The sequence below is a fragment of the Thrips palmi genome, unplaced genomic scaffold (assembly GCF_012932325.1).
Source record: "Thrips palmi isolate BJ-2018 unplaced genomic scaffold, TpBJ-2018v1 HiC_scaffold_18, whole genome shotgun sequence".
Taxonomy (NCBI): domain Eukaryota; kingdom Metazoa; phylum Arthropoda; class Insecta; order Thysanoptera; family Thripidae; genus Thrips; species Thrips palmi.
The window spans coordinates 19,861,495-19,883,853 of NW_023144627.1; the positions used below are offsets into that span (position 1 = coordinate 19,861,495).

The window sequence follows — 22,359 nt, forward strand, 5'->3', positions numbered from 1 at the left end:
GTTGTTAAATGAGGTCAATGGAAGGGAGCGATGACCCCACGAGGCCCAACTGCAGTAAAGGGACTGTATTTCGAAAACTCCTTTATTCCACCAGCTTAACATAACACCTTTATGTACACAATGGGATACACACATGATATGAATAAATAATTAATATTATTGATAATGATACGAATTTTTTTATAAACAAAACGAGAAACCTACGAATGTATGAGTAGTTTAAGTTAAGCAGGAGACCGTTTACATGTCGAACTTATTGCTACCACGAAACTTACAGCTGTGACAATCCTTACTTATTTTGGTTTTGCTTGTCAGCACACAGTATAAGTCTTCCTCCACAGACACACGACACGCGCATGCGTATCCTACACTAGGAAAACATTGGCGTACCCGTCTATCGTGAGCTTAGGTTTTAGCTTTGTTTCCGCCTCTACCTTGACGTCTTTGTGTAGGGGGAAGTGCTCCGATGAGACGAACAGCAGATATGAAGAGCGTTACAGTAAAACTTTACTTTAGTCGTAGTGTTTTCTCCACCTATGTAGCAGTATTTACTTCATAGTGTGCGTCTGATGGGCGAAACAATACCCCAGTCATCAGACTTCTTGAAACGAAATAAAAATTGTCAGAAAACGAAAAATGAAAAATCAAGAACTCGACAAAGCTTGACACGCAAGCCCCACGCGAGCCAAAGTGCATTTTTGCTCGACATTTCGATCACGGGCTGGGGCAGCGGAAGGTATGGAAATCGCTTATCGCTGGGATAGTCTGACAAGTTATCTTACAGTGCTGTTACTCCGTCTCTCTCGCACCCCTGCGGCACCTTGCGGCACGCCCCGGGAGTGCGACAGAGACAGCGGCACTGTCCCGGAATCAAACTGCTGCCGTAGTTTGTCTAGCAAACACCGCCCCAGACCTTCAAATCGGCGACAGAACAAACATCTCCCACCGGAGGGAGTTCCAAAACGGGGCACGCGCAAATGAAGGGAAATTTCTGGTCTTGGACAACAATCTAACAGGAAAAAAAATGGAACGGTATAATACTGATAAAACTCGGTTGCACGCCCTCTGACGGACTGTGCGCTTTCACAAATTTCGTCAAAATTAAGTACGGGTTAAGAACAACAAAACATTGCAAAGAATACTCTCGACGTTGTGTACGGTGCCGACATTGGCCGGGCGTGGGAGAGCGAGGCGAAAAACGGGGTTGGCCGGCCGCACAGTGGGCCAGAAGACCGGTGGGGGCGGCCAAAACTCTGGACGCGTTTTGAGCTCCAGAGTCGCTTGGGGCTCGAACCAAACGTGTGACCCCACCAATAGATTCCTTCGGAGAGCAATCCATTGGTGGGGTCACAGGTTCGGTTCGAGTCCCATTTAGCGACTCTGGAGGTCAAAACTCGTGTTTGGCCCACTGTGCGAGGTTGGTCGCTCAGCGGGGCTGGAAGCAGGGCAGGAAGTCGCAGTTGCGGACCTCCAGGCGGAGTCCGCACGGCCGGCCGCCCGGCCCGGGGTCCTTCTCCACCGTCCGGCTGCGGATCTTCTGCGCGTTGACGCCGCAGGAGCTGGTGCACTGGGACCACGCCGACCACTCCGACATGACGCAGTCGTTCTCTGCAGCAGCACCGTTAAAATTTAAAAAAACAAAAACAAAAAAAACGCGGTTTTTAAAAAAAATGTTTGAAATAAATTAAAATCTCACCACTGGGCCGCTGGTAGCCGTCCTCGTCGGCCTCGTCGTCAAACATGTCCCGCACCAGAGATCCGGCTGCAAAAGAAGCAAAATGACCCTAAAATCATTGTCCACCGGCTCAAGTTGCAGATAGGGCCGGGGCTTGTTTGAGCGCACGCTCCCCCTGTACACTGTATACTGCTGTACTCACAGCACGGCGGCAACCGGGTGCAGCGTTTCCGCGCCAGCAGCTTCTTGTCGCAGGCCTTGCCGCCGTTCTGGGGGTTCACCTGGGGGCGGCCAACAGTCAGGTTCATAGGGGTTCGAGTGGCGCCCAGTGGGCCAGAAGACCGGTGGAAGCGGCCGAAACTCTAGACGCGTTTCGAGCTCTAGAGTCGCTAAATGGGACTCGAACCAAACGTGTGACCCCACCAATGGATTGCTCTCCGAACGAGGGGTGGGGTCACACGTTTGGTTCGAGTCAGTCATGCTGCCCTCACCAGGATCTGCCTGGTCCTGGTCCTGTAGCCCGTGCCGCAGGTGGCGTCGCACGGCGACCACGGCCCCCACGGCGACAGCTTGCAGTCCACCACGTCGCCCGGCACCACAGTGGTCACGCTGAGGGGGGACATGGTGGGCCGGGAGAAGCGCCAGTCCTCCGCCGTGGGCCGCGAGTTGCGCCAGTCCTCCACGGCGCGCAGGTAGGAGCCCGGCTCCAGGTCGGGGGCGTACTGCGTGCCTGCAACAACCGGAGCAGAGGCTGTAGTCTCCCGTCGTCGGTAGCCAGTGGGCCAGAAGACCGGTGGAGGCGGCCGAAGCCCCGGACGCGTTTTGAGCTCCAGAGTCGCTAAATGGGACTCGAACCGAACGTGTGACCCAAACAATGGATTGCTCTCCGAACGAGGAATCCATTGGTGGGGTCACACGCTCGGTTCGAGTCCTTTAGCGACTCTGGAGCTCAAAACGCGTCTAGAGTTTTGGCCGCCTCCACCGGTCTGCTGGCCCACTGTGCTGTCTGCGCCACAAATAGCGAGTCCGTGGTGCCATGCCATGCGTTGCCAAGCACGAAACATTCTCCCAGTGCACCAGGCCGATGCACGGGACATGCGGGACTATACAATGGGGGGCCAGCCTGTCTCAAGCGCCGACACCCAGTAACAACTCTGCAACAACAAAACAGGAGCAAATAAATCGAGCGAAACAAACCGCAAATAAAAGAACAAAACTTTTTCCGGCAGGTTTCGGAAGCGATTACTGACTACATTGGAAGACCCCACTGAAACATGTATCACTGAGCGCATGAACTGAAAAATAATGACACTACGTGTTTTAAAAAAATGATAACTTCAGGCTTCTACAGGTTTACTGCTTCGCACAGTGGGACAGAAGACCGGTGGAGGCGGCCGAAACGCTAGACGAGCTTTGAGCTCCAGAGTCACTGAACAGGACTCGAACCGAACTTGTGACCGCACCAATGGATTCCTCGGTCGGAGAGCAATCCATTGGTGGGGTCACACGTTCGGTTCGAGTCCCATTTAGCGACTCTGGAGCTCAAAACGCGTCTAGAGTTTTGGTCGCCTCCACCGGTCTTGCTGGCCCACTGTGCTACGCCGGGCTACAGTGGCTTCGAGTCCAAACTGTGAGCACCCGCTGCGGCCGTGGTGGTGGCGTGCTCCTTGTCGCCGTGGTGGTGGTGGTGGTGGCCGTGGTGGTGGTGGTGCTGCCGTGGCGGCTGGAAGGGCTTGAACTCCTTGCCCGTCGGCTCGCTGTAGGTGATGGCGCCGGACAGGCGCACGCCGTACTTCTGCATGGCCTCCTGTCGGTCGGCCACCAGCGCGTCTGCGGGAACAAAAACCCAAATTCGGAATTCGCCGCTGCGTTCGGGTTCCATTTTTTTACGGCCTCCGATAGACCAAAGTACAGCCGATCCGATAGGCTCTCTCTCCTGAAGCAGCAGCTGGGGCCCGGCGGGAAACTGCAGTGCCGACACGCTAAGTTAAAAAAGAAAAGTTTATTGCGTCTCTAGTACGTGGCGCGTGGCATCGACGTGATAGGCTTTCTCTACCTTCGAGGGAAGAACTGCCCCCATCGGCCACCGCTCAGTGGGCCAGGGTGATTCCGTACGTAGGGGCCGTTTTAGCCACCTTAGAAAGTCACGTAATCAATCTTGCTTGTTCGACCGGAATTTTGCCTAGATGGCGTCAATAGGACACCAGGACGACACTCTGAGCGTGGGCGAGCTACAAGTTGACTTTCGTTTTCTCCCCCTATAAAATATGACGAAATTTACCGAAAATATGACGGAAATTACGCTCGACGGAAATTACAAACAGATGTTTCTAGCTCACTACAAATGCCCATCGCCTCAGATATATGCTATAAGTTTGGCACACTAGTCCGACGTCAAGACACGCCCTTTCACGTGTAGGATGACTTTCTAAACCCAATAGGAGAGGGGCGAGAGGGGCATACGGAAATTACATCAATTGTTACAACCCACCGTTTTCACACACAACTTCCACTCGCACACTCACCCCCCTTACTTTTTCGCCACCGGGATTCGTTCATAAGGTAAACAGACCATGCTGATTCTAAATACGGCGGTGGTTTTCAGCAGGGAGCACTCCTAGTAGTTTTTATGGTGGTAACTTTGAAACTACTAAGGCAAAAGTCGGAGTACGGTGGACATTTTGTACGCGTTCTGAAAGGACACTTCCTATCAATATACGATCTTAAAATTCAAGCAAGATAGTCACTATACGTTAGAGATTTAATGGGTGTGTGTGAAATTCGAAGATAAGAATGGAACAAATGGTTACAGAGCCGCAAAGTTGGTGCAAGGTGCGAATGGACATGACGGAACTTACAAAATTGACCCTTTTGGCCCCCCTCCCGCGTCACATGTTGGCTTTGAAAGTCCATATACAAAGGGAACAAGCTAGTCTGGTGCCAAACAAGATTCTTAAGTGCTTAAATGGGCTGCACTCGAATAAATTTGCCCTGGGGAGGGTGTGGACACGAAAACGCCCTCTACGCGCGGAATCGCCCGCCAGAAGACCGGTGGAGGCGGTCAAAACTCCGGACGGGTTTTAAGCTCCAGAGTCGCTAAACAGGACTCGAACCGAACGTGTGACTCCACCAATGGATTCCTCGTTCGAAGAGCAATCCATTGGTGGGGTCACACGTTCGGTTCGAGTCCCATTTAGCGACTCTGGAGCTCAAAACACGTCTAGAGTATCGGCCGCCTCCACCGGTCTTCTGGCAAATCCACTGCGCACCCCTCGCATACGCACCCTTGTTGGTGCACACGCGCTCGCACTCGGCCATGGTGGCGAAGTTGTTCCGGTTGCCGCGACAGCCGCCGTACTCGAAGGCGTGGCACACCCTGGAGTCCGTGTGGAAGAACCAGCGCTGCAGGTGGCCGCGGCAGGGGCCGGGGTCGGCCGGCAGGCGGCACACCACTGCGCAGAGCACACGGTGTAGAGCACATGGTGTGGAGCACATGGTGTTAGTCCGTTAGGTTAGCAGGCGGTGCGGTGGGTTATGGTAACGACAGTGGGCGTGTCACACTTTTAGCAACATGAACCGGCAGGCAAGAAGGGGTACGACTAAGACTAGAACGTTCCAGTCGGAAATAACAGAGTACAGTGTAGTGCAGACAAACGCCGACGGATCGCAAACAGCAGCAGAGAGGGCCCAAGCCGGTGCTCATCGTTTGTCCGACCTTCCTTTGTCCGACCTGTCCAAATTTCACTTGCCCGTGCATCGGCTGAAAATTTTGTCCGGCCTCCGTTTTGTCCAACCCACTTACACCGCCACGCGGTCAGGCTGCAGCTAGAGAGCAACTCGGCGGCGCTCAATTGATCTAAACACCCGCGGCTCACTCTCTATGTCAATCAAGACTGGATGCAGGACAATCCAAAGACATTTTAACACAAAATGTATTCAGAGTAACAGAAGTAAAATGAACTCTATAAAGAAAATTTCAGCGAAAGAGGGCACCCCGGCGAACCGGCCCTCTTCCCCGCTGGCTTGGTGGACCAGTGGTTCCCCCATCTCATCACAGGAGCAACCTCAGAGTTAAACCGCAGTGGCCCCGTCATTGGTCACGTCATCTGTGATGTGGAGGAGTCCTCTCATAGTAGGCCAGGCTGCCACCTTTCCCAGTAGTCGGGTTTCGTTCCCGGCACCGGTGTAAATGCCATCAGAATTTTCTGATTGAATTTCTGATTTCCAATCAGAAATCAGGATTTTCCTGATTGATTTTCTGATTTCTGATTGTCAATCAGGAATTATTTCTGATTTCTGATTGTCAATCAGGAATTATTTCTGATTTCTGATTGTCAATCAGAAAAAATCCTGATTGAGTACCGACATCAGAAGATTCCTGATTTCTGATGTCTGAGTGCCAATCAGAAATTTCCTGATATTTGATTTCTGATTGGCAATCAGAAAATTTCTGACTGCTTTTCTGATTGCTGATTGCCGCTCAGAAATCAGAAAAGAACATCAGGAAATTTTGATGGTGTCAAAGTACAGATGCCTATAAAATGGAAAGTATTTGCGATATCGGTTTCAAATTTGGTATGTGATATGTTCAGCCGATTTAACTAGGGCCATTTTAATCTTATGCACATCGGATCATCTTTAGTAGCATATCGAGGCCTGATCACGAGCTATCAAAAATCGGACTTCAGATTTGGATCGGACTCAGTTTTCACCCCCCAGAGAAGTTATCATCAATTTTAAATGTGCCTCGGCATGGTCATATTACCGATGTTTGAAGTTGTCTTACCAATCAGAACTGTCCACTCAGAAAAAACACAATCAGAAATAGTCAATCAGAACTGGTACCAATCAGAAATCATCAATCAGAGGTGCGCGAAAAAACATCAGGATTTTTCAATCAGAAAATATCCTGATTGACCAATCAGGAATTTCCTGATTGAAATCCTGATGAATTTTACACCGGTGGGCCCCCTTCCCACTCAGGGGCCATGCTACTGGTACTCAGGAGTCTGCGTCACCCTGCCCAGCAGCGGAACCACTGGGCTATGAAAGGCACACTGCATGCCGCCCGATTTTGTATACTTGAACCGCCTTCTTGCGATGCAAGCTTGGTCAAAATATTCTTTGAGGTGCTGGGTATCGAACCCCGGACCCCACAGTCGGGACCCGACGCCTCTGCGCTCTCGGCCACCACGGCCCATGGGTGACGATGTGCGAAGGGGAGGATTTGAAGCCGCTGGTCCGAACCGTGTAGTCAGACAAAAAGAGCGGCAAGCTAGTATTCGATCGCTCGATCCGAGTATGGGATTCAGAGATCTCAACACCTTCGGCCACCGTGGCTCGCCGGGTAAGCCGAGTGGCGCAACGGGTCCAAACCGCACCGGGAAAGCCACTCCTAAAATGTAAAGAATTGCTGGGAGTCGAACCCTAGCCCCTGAGAATGCGGGTCAACGCATCTGCGCGCTCTGCCGCCGCTGTTTCTATACAGTGTTGTAAGTCCCACTACTGGATTCACACTGTGGCATCCCGAGGAAATCATGATCACGCGCAGGGGCTAGGGTTCGACTCCCAACAATTCTTTACATTTTAGGAGTGGCTTTCCCGGTGCGGTTTGGACCCGTTGCGCCACTCGGCTTACCCGGCGAGCCACGGTGGCCGAAGGTGTTGAGATCTCTGAATCCCATACTCGGATCGAGCGATCGAATACTAGCTTGCCGCTCTTTTTGTCTGACTACACGGTTCGGACCAGCGGCTTCAAATCCTCCCCTTCGCACATCGTCACCCATGGGCCGTGGTGGCCGAGAGCGCAGAGGCGTCGGGTCCCGACTGTGGGGTCCGGGGTTCGATACCCAGCACCTCAAAGAATATTTTGACCAAGCTTGCATCGCAAGAAGGCGGTTCAAGTATACAAAATCGGGCGGCGTGCAGTGTGCCTCTCATAGCCCAGTGGTTCCGCTGCTGGGCAGGGTGACGCAGACTCCTGAGTACCAGTAGCATGGCCCCTGAGTGGGAAGGGGGCCGGGAACGAAACCCGACTACTGGGAAAGGTGGCAGCCTGGCCTACTATGAGAGGACTCCTCCACATCACAGATGACGTGACCAATGACGGGGCCACTGCGGTTTAACTCTGAGGTTGCTCCTGTGATGAGATGGGGGAACCACTGGTCCACCAAGCCAGCGGGGAAGAGGGCCGGTTCGCCGGGGTGCCCTCTTTCGCTGAAATTTTCTTTATAGAGTTCATTTTACTTCTGTTACTCTGAATACATTTTGTGTTAAAATGTCTTTGGATTGTCCTGCATCCAGTCTTGATTGACATAGAGAGTGAGCCGCGGGTGTTTAGATCAATTGAGCGCCGCCGAGTTGCTCTCTAGCTGCAGCCTGACCGCGTGGCGGTGTAAGTGGGTCGGACAAAACGGAGGTCGGACAAAGTTTTCAGCCGATGCACGGGCAAGTGAAATTTGGACAGGTCGGACCAAAGAAGGTCGGACAAACGACATACACCCGGCGCAAGCGAGGCGCCGTTTGCAAACAACCGAAAAATGGAAGAAAACGGACAGGGCGGTCGCCGGCAGCCCTCGCGGCAGCCCCAGACCAGGGCCACACCTTATCTCCACATTACACAGCCGTTGCATTAATTTTTTTTTCGAGAAGGCCGCGCGCCACGCCGGGTTGGCCCGGGCGGCAGACCGGCAGCAGGCTCCTTCCGAGACGGCGCTCTGTCTCTCTCGCACTCGTGGAGCGCGCCGCAGGGGTGCGAGAGAGACAGAGCGACGAGATCGGCATTCGTAATGAGCGTGCAGGGCGCCCGATAAAAGCACCATTGAGACTCCGCGCCGTTCGGCCGTCCGACGGTCCGACCGCCAAGGCCGAGTTACAGTGCAGCGGTCCAGCGACGACGCACAGTGGGCAAGATGACCGGTGGAGGCGGCCAAACTCCCGGGCGCGTTTGGACCTCTAGAGTCTCTAAATGGGCCTCGAACCGATCGTGTGACCCCACCAATGGATTGCTGTCCGAACGAGGAATCCATTGGTGGGGTCACACGATCGGTTCGAGTCCCATTTAGCGACTCTGCAGCTCAAAACGCGTCTGGAGTTTCGGCCGTCTTCACCGGTCTTCTGGCCCACTGTGCGACGGCCATCACGGCGTACCTCGCGTCTGCTCCGGAGTGAGGCGGCACGACGGCGCCGTGCAGTACACCTGCTCGCGCATGGCCACGCCGGCGCACGGCCCGGTGCGCGGCGACTCCCCCAGGGAGGGCTCGTCGCCGAGGGTCTTGTCCACGGCCAGCGGCACGCGGTGGCGCACCTGCTGGCCGCGGCCGCACGACACGGAGCACGACGACCACTGGCTCCACTCGGCCAGGTAGCAGCCGTTGGGGGGCTCCACCTGCAGCAGGGCGACGGTGAGCACGCCGACGGCCAAAGACGCGTTTTGAGCTCCAGAGTCGCTGAATGGGACTCGAACCGAACGTGTGACCCCACCAATGAATCGCTCTCTGAACGAGGAATCCATTGGTGGGGCCTCACGCTCGGTTCGAGTCCTGTTTAGCGACTCTGGAGCTCAAAACGCGTCCGGGATTTTGACCGCCGCCAACGGTCTTCCGGCCCACGGAGCGCACTCACGGGCTGGCCGCCGCTGTTGCTGCCGCCGCTGCAGTCGTCCTGGCCGAAGCAGTCCTCGTTCTGCTGCAGGATGGGCGCGTCCGGGGCCATGTAGCAGCGCTTGCCCGCGCGGTGCTTGAACTTGCGCGACCGCGTCCGCGTGCCCTTGCCGCACGGCGCCGAGCACGTGGACCACGCCGTCCAGGGTGTGAGCTCGCACTCGGGGTCGTCGGCCACGTTGCGCTGGCTGCTCAGGCTGCGGCAGAGAGGCATCGGTCACGTGGTCTCAGTGGGTGGGACTCGAACCGAACGTGTGACCCCACCAACAGACTGCTCTCCGAACGAGGAATCCATTGGTGGGGTCACACGCTCGGTTCGAGCCCTGTTTAGCGACTCTGGAGCTCAAAACGCGTCTTTCGACCGCCTCCTCCAGCGTGGCGTACTCACCCGGGGCACAGCTTGGGCCCGTTGAAGCACTGCTGCCGCGAGGTGAGCATGCGCTTGCAGCCGCGCTCGTTGGCCAGCTCGGCGTTGACGTAGAAGCGCTGCCGGTGGCGGGTCCCCTTGCCGCATGTCACGGAGCACTCGGCCCAGGGCGCCCAGTCGCGCACCTCGCAGCCCTCTGCAAGCACGCGAAGCACGCGGGGGGTATCCGCAAGCTTTGTACAGCGTTTTGGCGATACCCCACGCGACAGGGCCGTCCCCACACCCCAAGCGCAGGGGGAATCCGCAAGCCATTTGTACAGCGCGCGGGAGCCGGGAGATACTCCACGCGGCAGAGGCCTTCCCCGCGCGTCTCCGCGTGGGGTATCTACGCCCCATTTGACGGCGCAGCGTTGTCAGTCATGCATGCCGGTCTTTCATGTCGACGACGTGACCCATATTGGTTAGTTTACCCCAAGAGCACGAAACGCTCACCCTGGTGTCATTTGATGTCAATGTGACTGCTTTTAGTCAAAATTTTGACAAAAACAACGTTATTTCGACGATCACATTGACGTCATTTTGACTTCTTTGACTTCTTCATGAATGTTTCGTGTTCACTGGGTAGGTTGACGCTGACTTCTCCGCCCCTTGGAAGTCCCTGCGGTGGCCGCGGACCTTCACAGTGCACTAGCATACCTCGGTTGGCGTCGCTGGGCTGCTCGGGGTCCTCCAGGTCGGAGGGCTGGCCGTCGCAGGTCTTCTCGTAGAGCCTCTGCCGCACGAGGGACAGGCGCGCCATGGGCCGCATCGGCTCGCCGGATGGGTCGAAGAACGGGGACTGCTCCGTGTTGGGAAACGACGAGGACAGCTTGCGGATGGGCTCCTGGGGGTTGGTGGGCTGGTCCGGGGCCTGGGGCAGCATCGAAAAGGCGTTTTGAGCTCTAGAGTCGCCAAATGGGACTCGAACCGAGCGTGTAACCCCACCAATGGATTGCTCTCCGAACGAGGAATCCATTGGTGGGGTCACACGTTCGGTTCAAGTCCCTTTTAGCGACTCTGCAGCTCAAAACGCGTCTAGAATTTTGGCCGCCTCCACCAGTCTTCTGGCTTTCTCCTCAGCGCACTTACGATGTAGGTGAGCCCGCTGTCGGTGCCCGCGTCGAACGGGTACAGGTTGAGCTGCACGTGGTCCACCCAGCTGCAGTTGGCCAGGCACAGCTCCAGTCCGCTGACGCCCACGATCCAGTCCGGGGACGGGTCTGCGGGCAGCAAGGCGTCACACAACACCATCCTCGCAAACGCTCGCAAAGTTGATATCAAAAGTGATTGCGACCTACCTATCATGGACACGAGCGACATGAGGTGGTTGCGGCGGTCCACGCGGAACACCGCGAACGTCTTGCCCGTCACATTGGGGTAGCTGATGCCCCTGGCCTTGATGATGGTGCGGATGTGGTCGCTCTCGGCCTTGAGCTCGGCCTCCAGGGCGCGCGTCGTGCCGCGCTCCGCCACCTGCTTCAGGCCGTCCGTCGCCATGCCGTTGTACGTCCAGAAGCGGTACTCCACGTCGTGGGACGCGCCGATGACGTCACTGCGACGAGGAGACACGATGGCAACGGGGCTCGGACCGCGCCGCCCGCGTAGGCCACCCAGCTGACGCCACAGTGCAAGCAGTGGGTCAGAAGACCGGCGCTGGCGTGTTCTGAGCCCCAGAGTCGCTAAACAGGACTCGAACCGAACGTGTGACCCCACTAATGGATTCCTCGTTCGGAGAGCAATCCATTGGTGGGGTCACACGCTCGGTTCGAGTCCCATTTAGCGACTATGGAGCTCAAAACAACGCGTCCGGGATTCTGGCCCGCTGTGGTTGTCCACCGACCTGAAGCGAGTGACCCAGGAGTCGGCGGGGAAGTCCTTGGGGTGGGTGTGGCGCGACCACAGCCCCTCGAAGGTGACCTCGTACTTGGCCTCCTCGCAGGCGCAGCACACGGGCTCGATGGGCCGCTGCTCGTCCATGTTCTCCTGCTGGTCCTCGCACACGCGCTGCGTCAGCGACGCGTCCATCAGCTCGTCCGCGTACCACGTGTTGGTGCTGTCCATCACCGCCGCCCTAAAAAACAAATTTTTACAAAATAACATTTTTTTAAAAATTTAAAAATATTTTTTTTAGTACAAAGCATTTCTATTTTTATCTTTGGAAAAATTTTAATTTTTTACAAATTTTTAAAAGATTTTTTAATTTATTTTCAAAAGTTCAATTTTTTTTTTGAAAATGTGACTTTTTTGAAAAACACTGTCGGCCACTGCACCTGAAGATGACGCAGCCGGCGCCCTCCTTGGGGGCCACCCAGTCGATCTGCACCTCGCCGGTGGGCAGGAAGTTGGCGTGCGTCACGGTGTTGGCGCAGCGCTCGTCGAACTTGGACTTGGAGTCGCTGTACAGCGTGAAGCGGCCCGCCGCGCCCTTCTCGCGGTCGTCCTCCGCCTCCACCGTCAGCACGAAGCCCTTGAACATGATGGGCACGTCGCCGTCGCGGCGGCCCTCCACGGACACTGCGGGGAAGCGCAGCGGTTAGCGCCGTGGGCCGGAAGACCGGCGGACAAAACCCTCGACGCGTTTTGAGCTCAAGAGTCGCTAAATGGGACTCGAACCGAACGTGTGACCCCACCAATGGATTGCTCTTCGAACGAGGAATCCATTGGTGGGGTCATACGTTCGGTTCGAGTCCCATGCAGCGACTCTGGAGCTCAAAACGCGTCTAGAGTTTTGGCCGCCTCCACCGGATCGTATGCAGCCTGTCTGAATGCGTGTCTTTTCTCTTGTGTTACAGTGGCGCTAGCGGATGATGTCTCTACGAACTCGCTGGGTCTGCGACTGTGAGGGTGTCAAGGTGGTTCGCCGTGAGTGACAGGTAAGCCTGCCAGTGCACTGCCATTGCACCCCAGGCCTCGAATTTAATTACACAGTGGTGGGGGGCGAAGACTAAGTCGCTAAATGGGACTCGGACCGAGCGTGTGACGCCACCAATGGATTCCTCGTTCGAAGAGCAATCCAATGGTGGGGTCACACGCTCGGTTGGAGCCCTGTTCAGCGACTCTGGAGCTCAAAACGCGTCTGGAGTTTTGTCCTCCTCCAACGGTCTTCTGGCCCACTGTGCGCAGCAAGCCCTGCTGCTTGCTGCTTGCCGCCTCGCTAGACACTTGTTCCGGGCGGAGATTAACGTCACACAATGGAAATGGCGATGCCGGACCAAAATACTCAAGACGCTTCCAGAGAAAGAGAGAGGGAGAGAGAGGGAGTCGACAATGCTGGCAATGCGCGGCGTTCCCAAGCAGGGCGGGGCGGGGCGGGGCGCGGTGGGGTGTGCCGGGGCGTTCCGGACAAAGCCGCCCCGCCCCTCTGCCTTCCAGGGCTGGCCGGGGCTGGCTGGCTGACCGGACTATTGAAAGGCTTGCTCATTGTTGTTGTTCGAAGGTTGGCAACAATGTGGCTGGCTGCACGCGCCACCAGTAGTCCAAGGCGCCACACCAACCCGTCCACGAAAACACGTAACACTTTCTTGAGAGGGTGGGCGCGCGCGGCGCGGCCGGAGGGGGCAAGGCCGGCAAGGCGGTCCAGATCGGACCCGAATACCAATACCGTGTTTTTCGAAGGAGGCAGGGTGCTGGTGGCGAACCACTGCCGCCCCGCCCCGCCCCGCCCCGCCCCGCCCCGCCCCGCCCCGCCCCACCGCGGTCCATTTGCATCCGTTTTGCATCCCCGCTTCATTCCCCAAACATTCGGCTGCTAGCGAGGGGGCGGGTAGCTTGAGGTGCTCTCCGTACTCTTCGAGACGGCATCCGCCATCTGTCCCTTGTTCTCTATGAACTCGCCTGTTTGCTTGCTTCAAAAAATAATAATTTGACAGCGAGCTGCAGTGGACACACTGCGAAAATGAACCCCTGCCCTTACGCGCAGAAAGGGTGCCCGTTTAGTTTTGATTTGGAACTGCTGTACACTCATTTGTTGACGAAACATTAGGACATCAATTTTCTGAGATTGTGTCTCCATCAGTGTTTTTTTCCGGCACTTTTTTATCCTTTTCTGTCACTCTGTCGCACCAGCTCCCTCGTCTCTCCAAAGCACCACCACCCTCTCCGCCTCCCCCTCCTCCTCCCTCTTCTTCTTGCTGCCCTTTGACTGGAGAGCAATCCGGTTGAAAGTTTGGCGGCGGGATTCTTGATTCTTCTGGTTGAAATGGACCGCCACAGCCAGTCCGGGGCAGCCGGCCCGAGATGGCGAACCAGAAAAGTTGTTTGTGCGCGCCTTTAGGCAGTGCCTTGCAGTGCCCTGCCAGGCCCCGCCTTGCAATGCCGTGCCCGCGCAGTGGGCCAGAAGACCGGTGGAGGCGGACAAAACTCCAGACGCGTTTTGAGCTCCAGAGTCGCTAAATGGGACTCGAACCAAACGTGTGACCCCACCAATGGATTGCTCTCCGGACGAGGAATCCATTGGTGGGGTCACACGTTCGGTTCGAGTCCCATTTAGCGACTCTGGAGCTCAAAACGCGTCTAGAGTTTCGGCCGCCTCCACCGGTCTTCTGGCCCACTGTGCTGCGGCTGACTACACGGAGACAACTTGTTGGGCCGCCGGGGGAGGATATTAGGGGTGGTGGCCCATCTGCCCGCTCTCTCTCGCACCCCCCGCAGCTCCGGGCGAATTTCCATAAATGAATTACCCACTGTCTTGGACACACGTTAAACACACGTGCGTGCGTACACTCACACACTAACATCGCGTTGAAATATATTAAATGGAAATCAGTCACAGGAAAAAGTCACAGTCTCTCCCCTGTACGCATGCTTTTTGATCGTATTGGAGCACGTACGGCTCGCCAATATTTGCAATGAAGCGGCGCCAATTTTTCGGGGCCTTTGTAACACAATCAGGGTCCGAACCGCCTCCCCCTTCTTTCCATAAAAATACACGCATTCGCGCCAGCACTGACACTCACTCACGCACACACACACACACACACACACACACACACACACATACATACGTACACGATCCACTTGCCCACTCTGCTCTCTCTCTCTCTCTCTCTCTCTCTCTCTCTCTCTCTCCCTCTCTCTCTCTCTCCCTCTCTCTCTCTCTCTCTCTCTCCCTCTCCCTCTCTCACAGGACGCGGGTCGATCTTGTTACGTAAGTCAGCCAATGGGTTAGTCCTGGCGGCAGGAGCCGGCCGCAAGCGCGCGCACGCACACACGGGGCTTCGCTACGCCTCGCCATTTTAAATCCACAAGACGCACCAAATAATGAAAGCAAATAGTTTTTGAACGCGACTGAGAACTGTGAAAAGGAAACAATGCAGTGGTTTGATGCTGCGAGGTCCTTGTCCGCAGTGTAGGCCCACCGCGGCAGGGCGCCCAGTGCTTCCACAACGGGCCGGCCAAAGTTTATGCAGTGCGGGTCTGGCTGGGCCGCCGACTGACTCCGAGACGCGTCTTCCGTCGCGCTGTCTCTCTCGCACTCACGGGCCGCCCCGTGGAGGTGCGAGAGAGACGGCCAGAGCCTCTCGGAACCAGTCCGGCGTGGCGGTAGCCCGGCGGTGTCTTTCGCCCAACTTTCCTTCCGCGTATCACAATAAACCACTTGCTGGAATAACAGCGGTGCGTCCTGCAGTCCGCACTGCAAACAAGCAGTGTAGCCACGCGGACGGGCGAAAATCACCTCGGTGCACCAGTGCCGAAGGGGTTGCCAACCTCAGCCTGCCTGCTAGGCAACTCTCGAGAGTGAACCTAAGACATTGGCTAGCAGACAGGCTGAGGTAGGGAATCATTTGTGCATCGTGAAAATGTTTTTCCTTCTGTACGGGAACACTAAACACAATGCTGCACTATTTTATGAAACTTTTGTTTTTGTTTGACGACCACGTTCACTCTCCGAATGTTTTTTTTGTTTTCCAGTGTCGATGCACCCTACCTCTGTAGGTCTGGCCGGGCACGTAGGTCTTGGGCCCGCCGCTGAGCACCACGGCGTAGCGGGTGTTGGAGGGCACGGTGTTGTCGGTGGGCACGCAGCGCGGCGTGGCGGACACGACGGCCACCCTGGAGGCGGTCAACGCCAGCGCGGCCGCGGACAGCAGCAGCAGCCGCCTCAGCGCCGCCGCGCCGAGCACCCGCATTCTGTCAACAACAACACAGTGGGCCAGAAGACCGGTGGCGGCGGCCAAAACTCCAGACGCGCTTTGAGCTCCAGAGTCGCTAAATGGGACTCGAACCGAACGTGTGACCCCACCAATGGATTCCTCGTTCGGAGAGCAATCCATTGGTGGGGTCACACGTTCGGTTCGAGTCCCATTTAGCGACTCTGGAGCTCAAAACGCGTCCGCCGCCGCGGCGAGGTGAGGCGAGCGCCTGGCAGGTAGGCAACGCGGAGACAGCGCTGTGCCCGTGCGGCCTACCTAACAGGCGCTACCGGGCGCGGGCGCTCGGCTCCGCGCTGGAGCTCGGCGTTGCAGCGACGGCGGACGCTTCAGCCTCGGGGAATGTGGAACGGAACGGGGCAATCCCAGGAATCTTGTTCGGCCCGGGGAACTATACTTTGTGCATGCATTTTCATTACCAAAAAAAAAGGAAAAAATTGGATAGTTTGAATTCCCCGCATGTCCTGCCTAAAGCCTCCCCTGCTGCCTTTGGCCTCCCTCAGGATGCGCCGGGCTCTCCTCCCTCCCCCTCCCTCCTCCTCCCCCTCTCCCTCCCTCTTTCCCTCCCTCTCATAAATATGTAGCAACCCTGATATTGCCCGCATCACCTGCATTCGCCACAGGTGCGGCGACTCTTTGTGGAATTGCACGAGTTTTACTTTCCCGCTTAGATTTACCCGCCGCAGTCTGTCTGTCTGTCTGTCTGTCTGTCTGTCTGTCTGTCTGTCTGTCTGTCTGTCTGTCTGTCTGTCTGTCCGTCAGTCCGTCTATCCGTCCGTCCCGCGACGCCATGACGGCCAAAGGACGTTGTCCTTTCTTAATTGTTTCTCTTCTTTTGGCAGTGTACCGCTCCATTCTGGAAACGTCGCCGTTCACTCCGTGAGTCCGTGCGTGACAACGTGCCACTCGTCGGGGCGTGCCTCTGGCGTGCCTCTGGCGTGCCTCGTGCGTGGCGCGCGGCCGTCCCAGCCAAGGGCTCCGCGGAGAGCAGCGCCAGGAGACTGATTCCGAGAAACGTCGCCCTATCTCCCTCGCGCCGATACGGGCCGCCCCATGAGTGCGAGAGAGACAGAGCGACGACTCTCGGCATCAGTCTGCTGGAGCGTCGAAGGGCCCCTCAAGTCGCCCTTCCGGGCCGCGGGGCCGCGGGCCAAACGATTCGGAACGGGGCTGCGTTCGGCGCGGGGCCGCGTGGTGCGTACGCCGAATTTGGGGCTTGCTCCATATTCCTGGCTGTTTTCCGGGCTTCCCTGCTTCCCCTGCTGGGGCGGAACAGTGGGCTAGAAGACCGGTGGAGGCGGCTGAAACTCCGGACGCGTTTTGAGCTCCAGAGTCGCTAAATGGCACTCGAACCGAACGTGTGACCCCACCAATGGATTGCTCTCCGAACGAGGAGTCCATTGGTGGGGTCACACGCTCGGTTCAAGTCCCATTCAGCGACTCTGGAGCTCAAAACGCGTCTAGAGTTTGGGCCGCCGCCACCGGTCTTCTGGCCCACTAGGCGGGGCCTCCCCTTCGGCACCGCGACGTATACTTGTTTGAGAGCAAATCGGCCGACGCGCGCCAATATTCATCGCTCCGTCTCTCTCGCACTCGCGGCGCGTGCCGTGAGGCCGTGAGGGTGCGAGAGAGACAGCCAGGCAATGCACATTAGCGAGTCGCGCGCGGGGCGTGCAGTGGCGCCCAGTGGCGCCTCCCCCTCCCTAGTCGTAACAGACGCGCGGTAGACGCCGCTCTGTAAGCCTGCGCCTACACTGTTTGCATTAAAAACCAAATCCCATTCAAATATACGAACGGACCGAGGGGTTCCCGGGGGTGACCGACGCTTGCGTGATTGCTTTTTCGCAGTGCCCCCCCTCTCTCTCTCGCTCTCTCTCTCTCTCTCTCTCTCTCTCTCTCTCTCTCTCTCTCTCTCTCTCTCTCTCTCTCTCTCTCTCTCTCTCTCTCTCTTCCACTACTTAGGTCTGGTGGTGGAGACAAAACGCAGGGGGTAAAGCCAGACTCTCTGCGTGGAGCAGCTGCGACCTTAAATTCATTTCTTTTCCTCACTTTTTCGTTTTTCCCCTTTTTTCCTTCTTTTCCGCTGCCCGTCTGCCAGTCCGCTCACTGACCAAACAAGGACAACGCGCCTCTCTCTCTCTCTCTCTCTCTCCCTCTCTCTCTCTCTCTCTCTCTCTCTCTCTCTCTCTCTCTCTCTCTCTCTCTCTCTCTCTCCCGCTTGGCCTTTTCCCACACCCTAACTGACTCCCCGATTCCTTCCCTTTCCCTTGCCACTCTTGTAAAACTTTATTGCATTTGCCTGTTTCGGTCTGTTTTAGTGTAAATTGGGGACTGGACCTGGACGCCGCGACGCACCCTCCGCCTTTTAGCATTTACGAGCAGGACTGTCACGAAAAAAAGGGAGCACGCCACGCCGGCGGGGGGACCCGAACCCGGAGCCTTTCCGGGTCACGAAACGCGCTGGGGGCCTCGCAGTGCTTCTTCGGCTCCGCGACGGCACAGAAAATGGAAGGGAACGCCTCGCCGTCCGCGGCCAACAAGTCACAACAAGTGCCGTGGCACGCAGCCGCAGCCTCCGAGTCCGGCAGCACGGTCCAGTGCTGCCACACTAGAAGGCGAAAATTGAATTCCAGTCCAGTCCAGCTTGCTGCACTGGGCCACCCCAGTCGTCCGCCAGTGGCCATTGTCACATTGTCCATCGCGGCGCCGAGTTGTGCAACATGTTTTGCTGACTGGCGAGTGACTCACGTCGATCCACGCCGCCTCGCCGCCACACTTCGCTAGACGGCTCTAGACGCCACCAGACCGCGCATGGACGCAGCCAGACTTTTTCATTGACCACGCCGCCGGCTCTGGTCCCTCTGGTCATGGCCAAGTACACTGCGAGCGTCGCGGCGGCGCCTTGGGCCGCCTCGGGCCGCGGACGCGTGGCCGGGCAGTTTCCAGAGCCACTGCCAAATATCGGTGTTGGCACAGTGTCTCGGTAGCCGAGTGGATAGGGGTGTCGACTGGGAAATGCAAGGTCCAAGATTCGACTCCCACCTACGGCGAGAATTTTTTGCCAACTTTTTTTTGCCAACTACCGGAAAATAAAGCCGACGACGTTGTGCTGGTTGTAAAGTCAAAGTCACCCTCCGGGATTTGAACCCGCGCCCCTCGGCGCTGGAAACCAACGGGCTTAGCCACGCGGCCACGCAATAATGTTGCCTCCTAGCCGCGGGGAACGCAGCGGGACCTCCTTCTTTACGCGCCGGCTCAGAGAGAGAGAGAGAGAGAGAGAGAGAGAGAGAGAGAGAGAGAGAGAGAGAGAGAGAGAGAGAGAGAGAGAGAGAGAGAGAGAGAGAGAGAGAGAGAGAGAAAGACTCTTCCCAGACGCGTTGCTCACCATTAGGCCGGCTCACCCAAGGCCTGTCTTGGCTGCAGCAGAGTCACTCTGTCTCTCTCGCACCCTTGGAGGGTCCCGCATAAGTGCGAGAGAGACAGAGCGACGAGAACGCCTCTCGGAATCAGTCTGGCCGCCGGTCCCCAGCCCCACTGCCGCACCCAACCTAATCGCTTCTGCTCGTGTCAAGCAGGACTTCCCCAGCAACGAGAACACATGCTCCCCCTGGGCCACAGTCAGTACCGCGGTAAACTCCAGCCGTGCGCGTTCAGAAATACAGACTAACTTCATAGCCTCCTCATTTTAACTGTGTACTTACTGCAAATAATTTGAAAATTGTTAGTTTGGGATCGTCCATGAAGTAAGTGACCAATGAGTCTTAAAAAGCGTAATGAGTCACCTGCGAAACCCATAAAAGTGTGTTCACATTTTGTGTGTGCGGTGAGTGTGGATGGTCGCAGGGCCGACGAACGCGGATGTCATCTCGACTGTCCTCCCATAACAGTAAAAGGGACTAAAAAAAGGGAAAAAGCCTTTTTTAAAAAAAAGAAGGAACAGAAAAGTGGCGAACCGGACCGGGCTGGACTGCAGGGACGTTCATTTAATTTGCAGCAAGCTGGCCACCAATTTGTCCGGTCCGCGGTTCGGAGCGCCGCCACCCCTTTTCAGCTTTTCCAGCCTTTCCAGTGCATTTGCATTCACGGCCATTTCAGGGATTTCCCAGATTGGACGCCTCTTCCACTGTGCTCCCTGAAAACGGCGGCACATCTATCGCCACACTGCCCAGACCAGGGCACAGTGGGCCAGAAGGCCGGTGGAGGCGGTCAAAACTCGAGACGTGTTTTGAGCTCCAGAGTCGCTAAATGGGACTCGAACCGAACGTGTGACCCCACCGATGGATTGCTCTCCGAACGAGGAATCCATTGGTGGGGTCACACGGTCGGTTCGAGTCCCATTTAGCGACTCTGGAGCTCAAAACGCGTCCGGCGACATGATTCCCCATTCTCCGCTGAATGGCGAGTGTAAAGTGTGCGCTTCTTGCTCTGAGCTTGTCTCTGTCGAAGTCACGAGCAGAGCGGCGACGAGGTGAAACTTTCATTGCGGCTGTGCACGGCTGTGCAACAGTGCAGCGGCCCAGCCCGGTGCAGCCAGCAACTCAAATGACTCCAGGAACTTCCGCCTGCCTCCGTGTCTCGCAAAACCACCCCAGGGCTCGCGCTCGGTTGCACGAGGTTCAGTTGGAAAAAGTAGCGCAGGCGCTCAAATTTCAGCCGTATACGCACAGCAAAATTCTAGTCACAGTGTTAGGTTTTTCGGTTTAAGCTCCTCAGCTTAAATTGTGTAAGCAGCGCCCCTAAATGCATCCACTTAATCCGGTTTTTTTAGCAGATGATACCTTTACACATTCAATACAAGAATACAAGAGTCTGTAAAGGTGTCAGCTAGCTTGTACTCTCAGAACGGGCCCAGGATGGGACGGGACGATGCGTTTTAAATTATTTTTTTTGCATTTTTGCTTGTTGTTTGAGTTGTTGTATCACTGTACTCGCGACCGAGGCCTTCTGTCCGTCGTGCCTGGGGACTGGGGACAAGGTGCGATTGCCGTGTTCCTGACGTTGCCAACTTCCGACCGGCCCGATCCGCGTGTCGTGTTGTCCCAGTCGGGGAAACGGAACGCAGGCTGGTACTCACTTTGAAGTCTTCTCGTGGAGCAAGTGCCAACAAGTGGGTACGGCCGGGCGGGGCGCGGGGCGGGGCGCGGGGCGGGGCGCGGGGCGGGGCGCGGGGCGGGGGGCGTGATGCGCGGGGCGCGTCGGGGGTTCGGAGGACGTCGGCCTCTGCGTCGTGTCCGTTGGGTCCGCTGGGTCCGTGGGGCCCGTCGCGCGGTTGCGTCCGTCGGGGCTCGCTGCCGGCACTGCACTGCGCCCCGCGGCCCGGCGGCCCCACGACCACGGCGCCCCGACGCGCGGCAAGTCATGCGCCAGCCGCCACCGCCCTCTGGGACGCAGTGGGTTCGCCAGAAGACCGGTGGAGGCGGCCAAAGCCCCGGACGCGTTTTGAGCTCCAGAGTCGCTGAATGGGACTCGAACCGAACGTGTGACCCCACCAATGGATTCCTCGTTCGGAGAGCCATCCATTGGTGGGGTCACACGTTCGGTTCGAGTCCCGTTTAGCGACTCTGGAGCTCAAAACGCGACCGGGATTTTGGCCGCCTCCACCGGCCTTCTGGCCCACTGTGCCCTGGTCCCCTACTCCCCTACGAGGCTGCAAGGCACTGCAAGGCCTTGGGAGCCGTGTCGGTTTTGGTCTCAAGGCCACTAGTCACTTGGCGATCGCCCTCGGCCAGTCTCAAGGCCGTCCAAGAGTGTCGTCCTCGGGCAGCGCCAGCAGAGCGCCGCGCATGTCCTGCACAGAGTCCTATAGATGACTCTAGGACTCTAGCTCTGCAGAACGACTCCGGAACGTGTCGCTCTGTCTCTCTCGCACTCATCATCGCACGCATTTCGTATTTTAAGCTGGAAGAGGCGCGGACCTAGTTACAGGCTGCAGAGTAGTAATTCAAATTGCCTACCCATCAGGCGTTCGTTAGCGGCTGGCCGCGCACAGTGGACCAGAAGACCGGTGGAGGCGGCCAAAACTCCAGACACGTTTTGAGCCCCAGAGTCGCTAAATGTGACTCGAACCGAACGTGTGACCCCACCAATGGACTGCTCTCCGAACGAGGAATCCATTGGTGGGGTCAGACGTCCGGTTCGAGTCCTGCTTAGCGACTCTGGAGCTCAAAACGCGTCTAGAGTTTTGGCCGCCTCCACCGGTCTTCTGGCCCACTGTGTCGCGGCCGATCCAGGACCGACGAGCAGCTGTGCCCGGGTTGTGCCCTGGCTGTGCCACTAGCAGTGGAAAGGAGCCACCCCACTGGCGTCCAGCTCTGGCGTCCAGTACTCAGTACAGTGCTGCACGTCGCGCGGTGGCGGCATGTGTGTCACTGATGGTGTCGCAGTATTCAAAGGCGTTTTCAATTGGACCCCCTTCCATCATCTCTCCCTCCCCCTCCCCTCGCAGGGCCTAATTGGTGACTCCACAGT

General features: G+C 56.8%; 1 protein-coding gene across 1 annotated transcript; it reads right to left on the reverse strand.

The window, feature by feature from the left end:
* Window positions 1–50: 50 nt before the first annotated feature.
* On the reverse strand, window positions 51–15,814 carry LOC117644921 (spondin-1-like). Its single transcript, XM_034384638.1, has 15 exons — window positions 15,669–15,814; window positions 12,013–12,256; window positions 11,583–11,813; window positions 11,041–11,294; window positions 10,832–10,962; window positions 10,400–10,613; window positions 9,725–9,899; window positions 9,299–9,533; window positions 8,825–9,062; window positions 4,960–5,127; window positions 3,314–3,505; window positions 2,167–2,405; window positions 1,878–1,956; window positions 1,697–1,762; window positions 51–1,608 (listed from the first exon to the last, which is right to left on the reverse strand). The coding sequence occupies exons 2-15, from the start codon at window positions 12,216–12,218 to the stop codon at window positions 1,427–1,429; spliced, it is 2,610 nt and encodes an 869-aa protein (XP_034240529.1). The 5' UTR covers window positions 12,219–12,256; window positions 15,669–15,814; the 3' UTR covers window positions 51–1,426.
* Window positions 15,815–22,359: the final 6,545 nt, after the last annotated feature.

Bases quoted from the DNA above. Each gene is read 5' to 3' on its own strand.
- LOC117644921 (XM_034384638.1), bottom strand. From the start codon at position 12,218: ATGTTCAAGGGCTTCGTGCTGACGGTGGAGGCGGAGGACGACCGCGAG. The intron at 11,295-11,582 runs GTCGGTGGACAA...TCCTCGTCGCAG, and splicing joins TCCTGGGTCACTCGCTTCAG to TGACGTCATCGGCGCGTCCC. The intron at 1,957-2,166 runs GTGAGGGCAGCA...GGCCGCCCCCAG, and splicing joins CCAGGACCAGGCAGATCCTG to GTGAACCCCCAGAACGGCGG.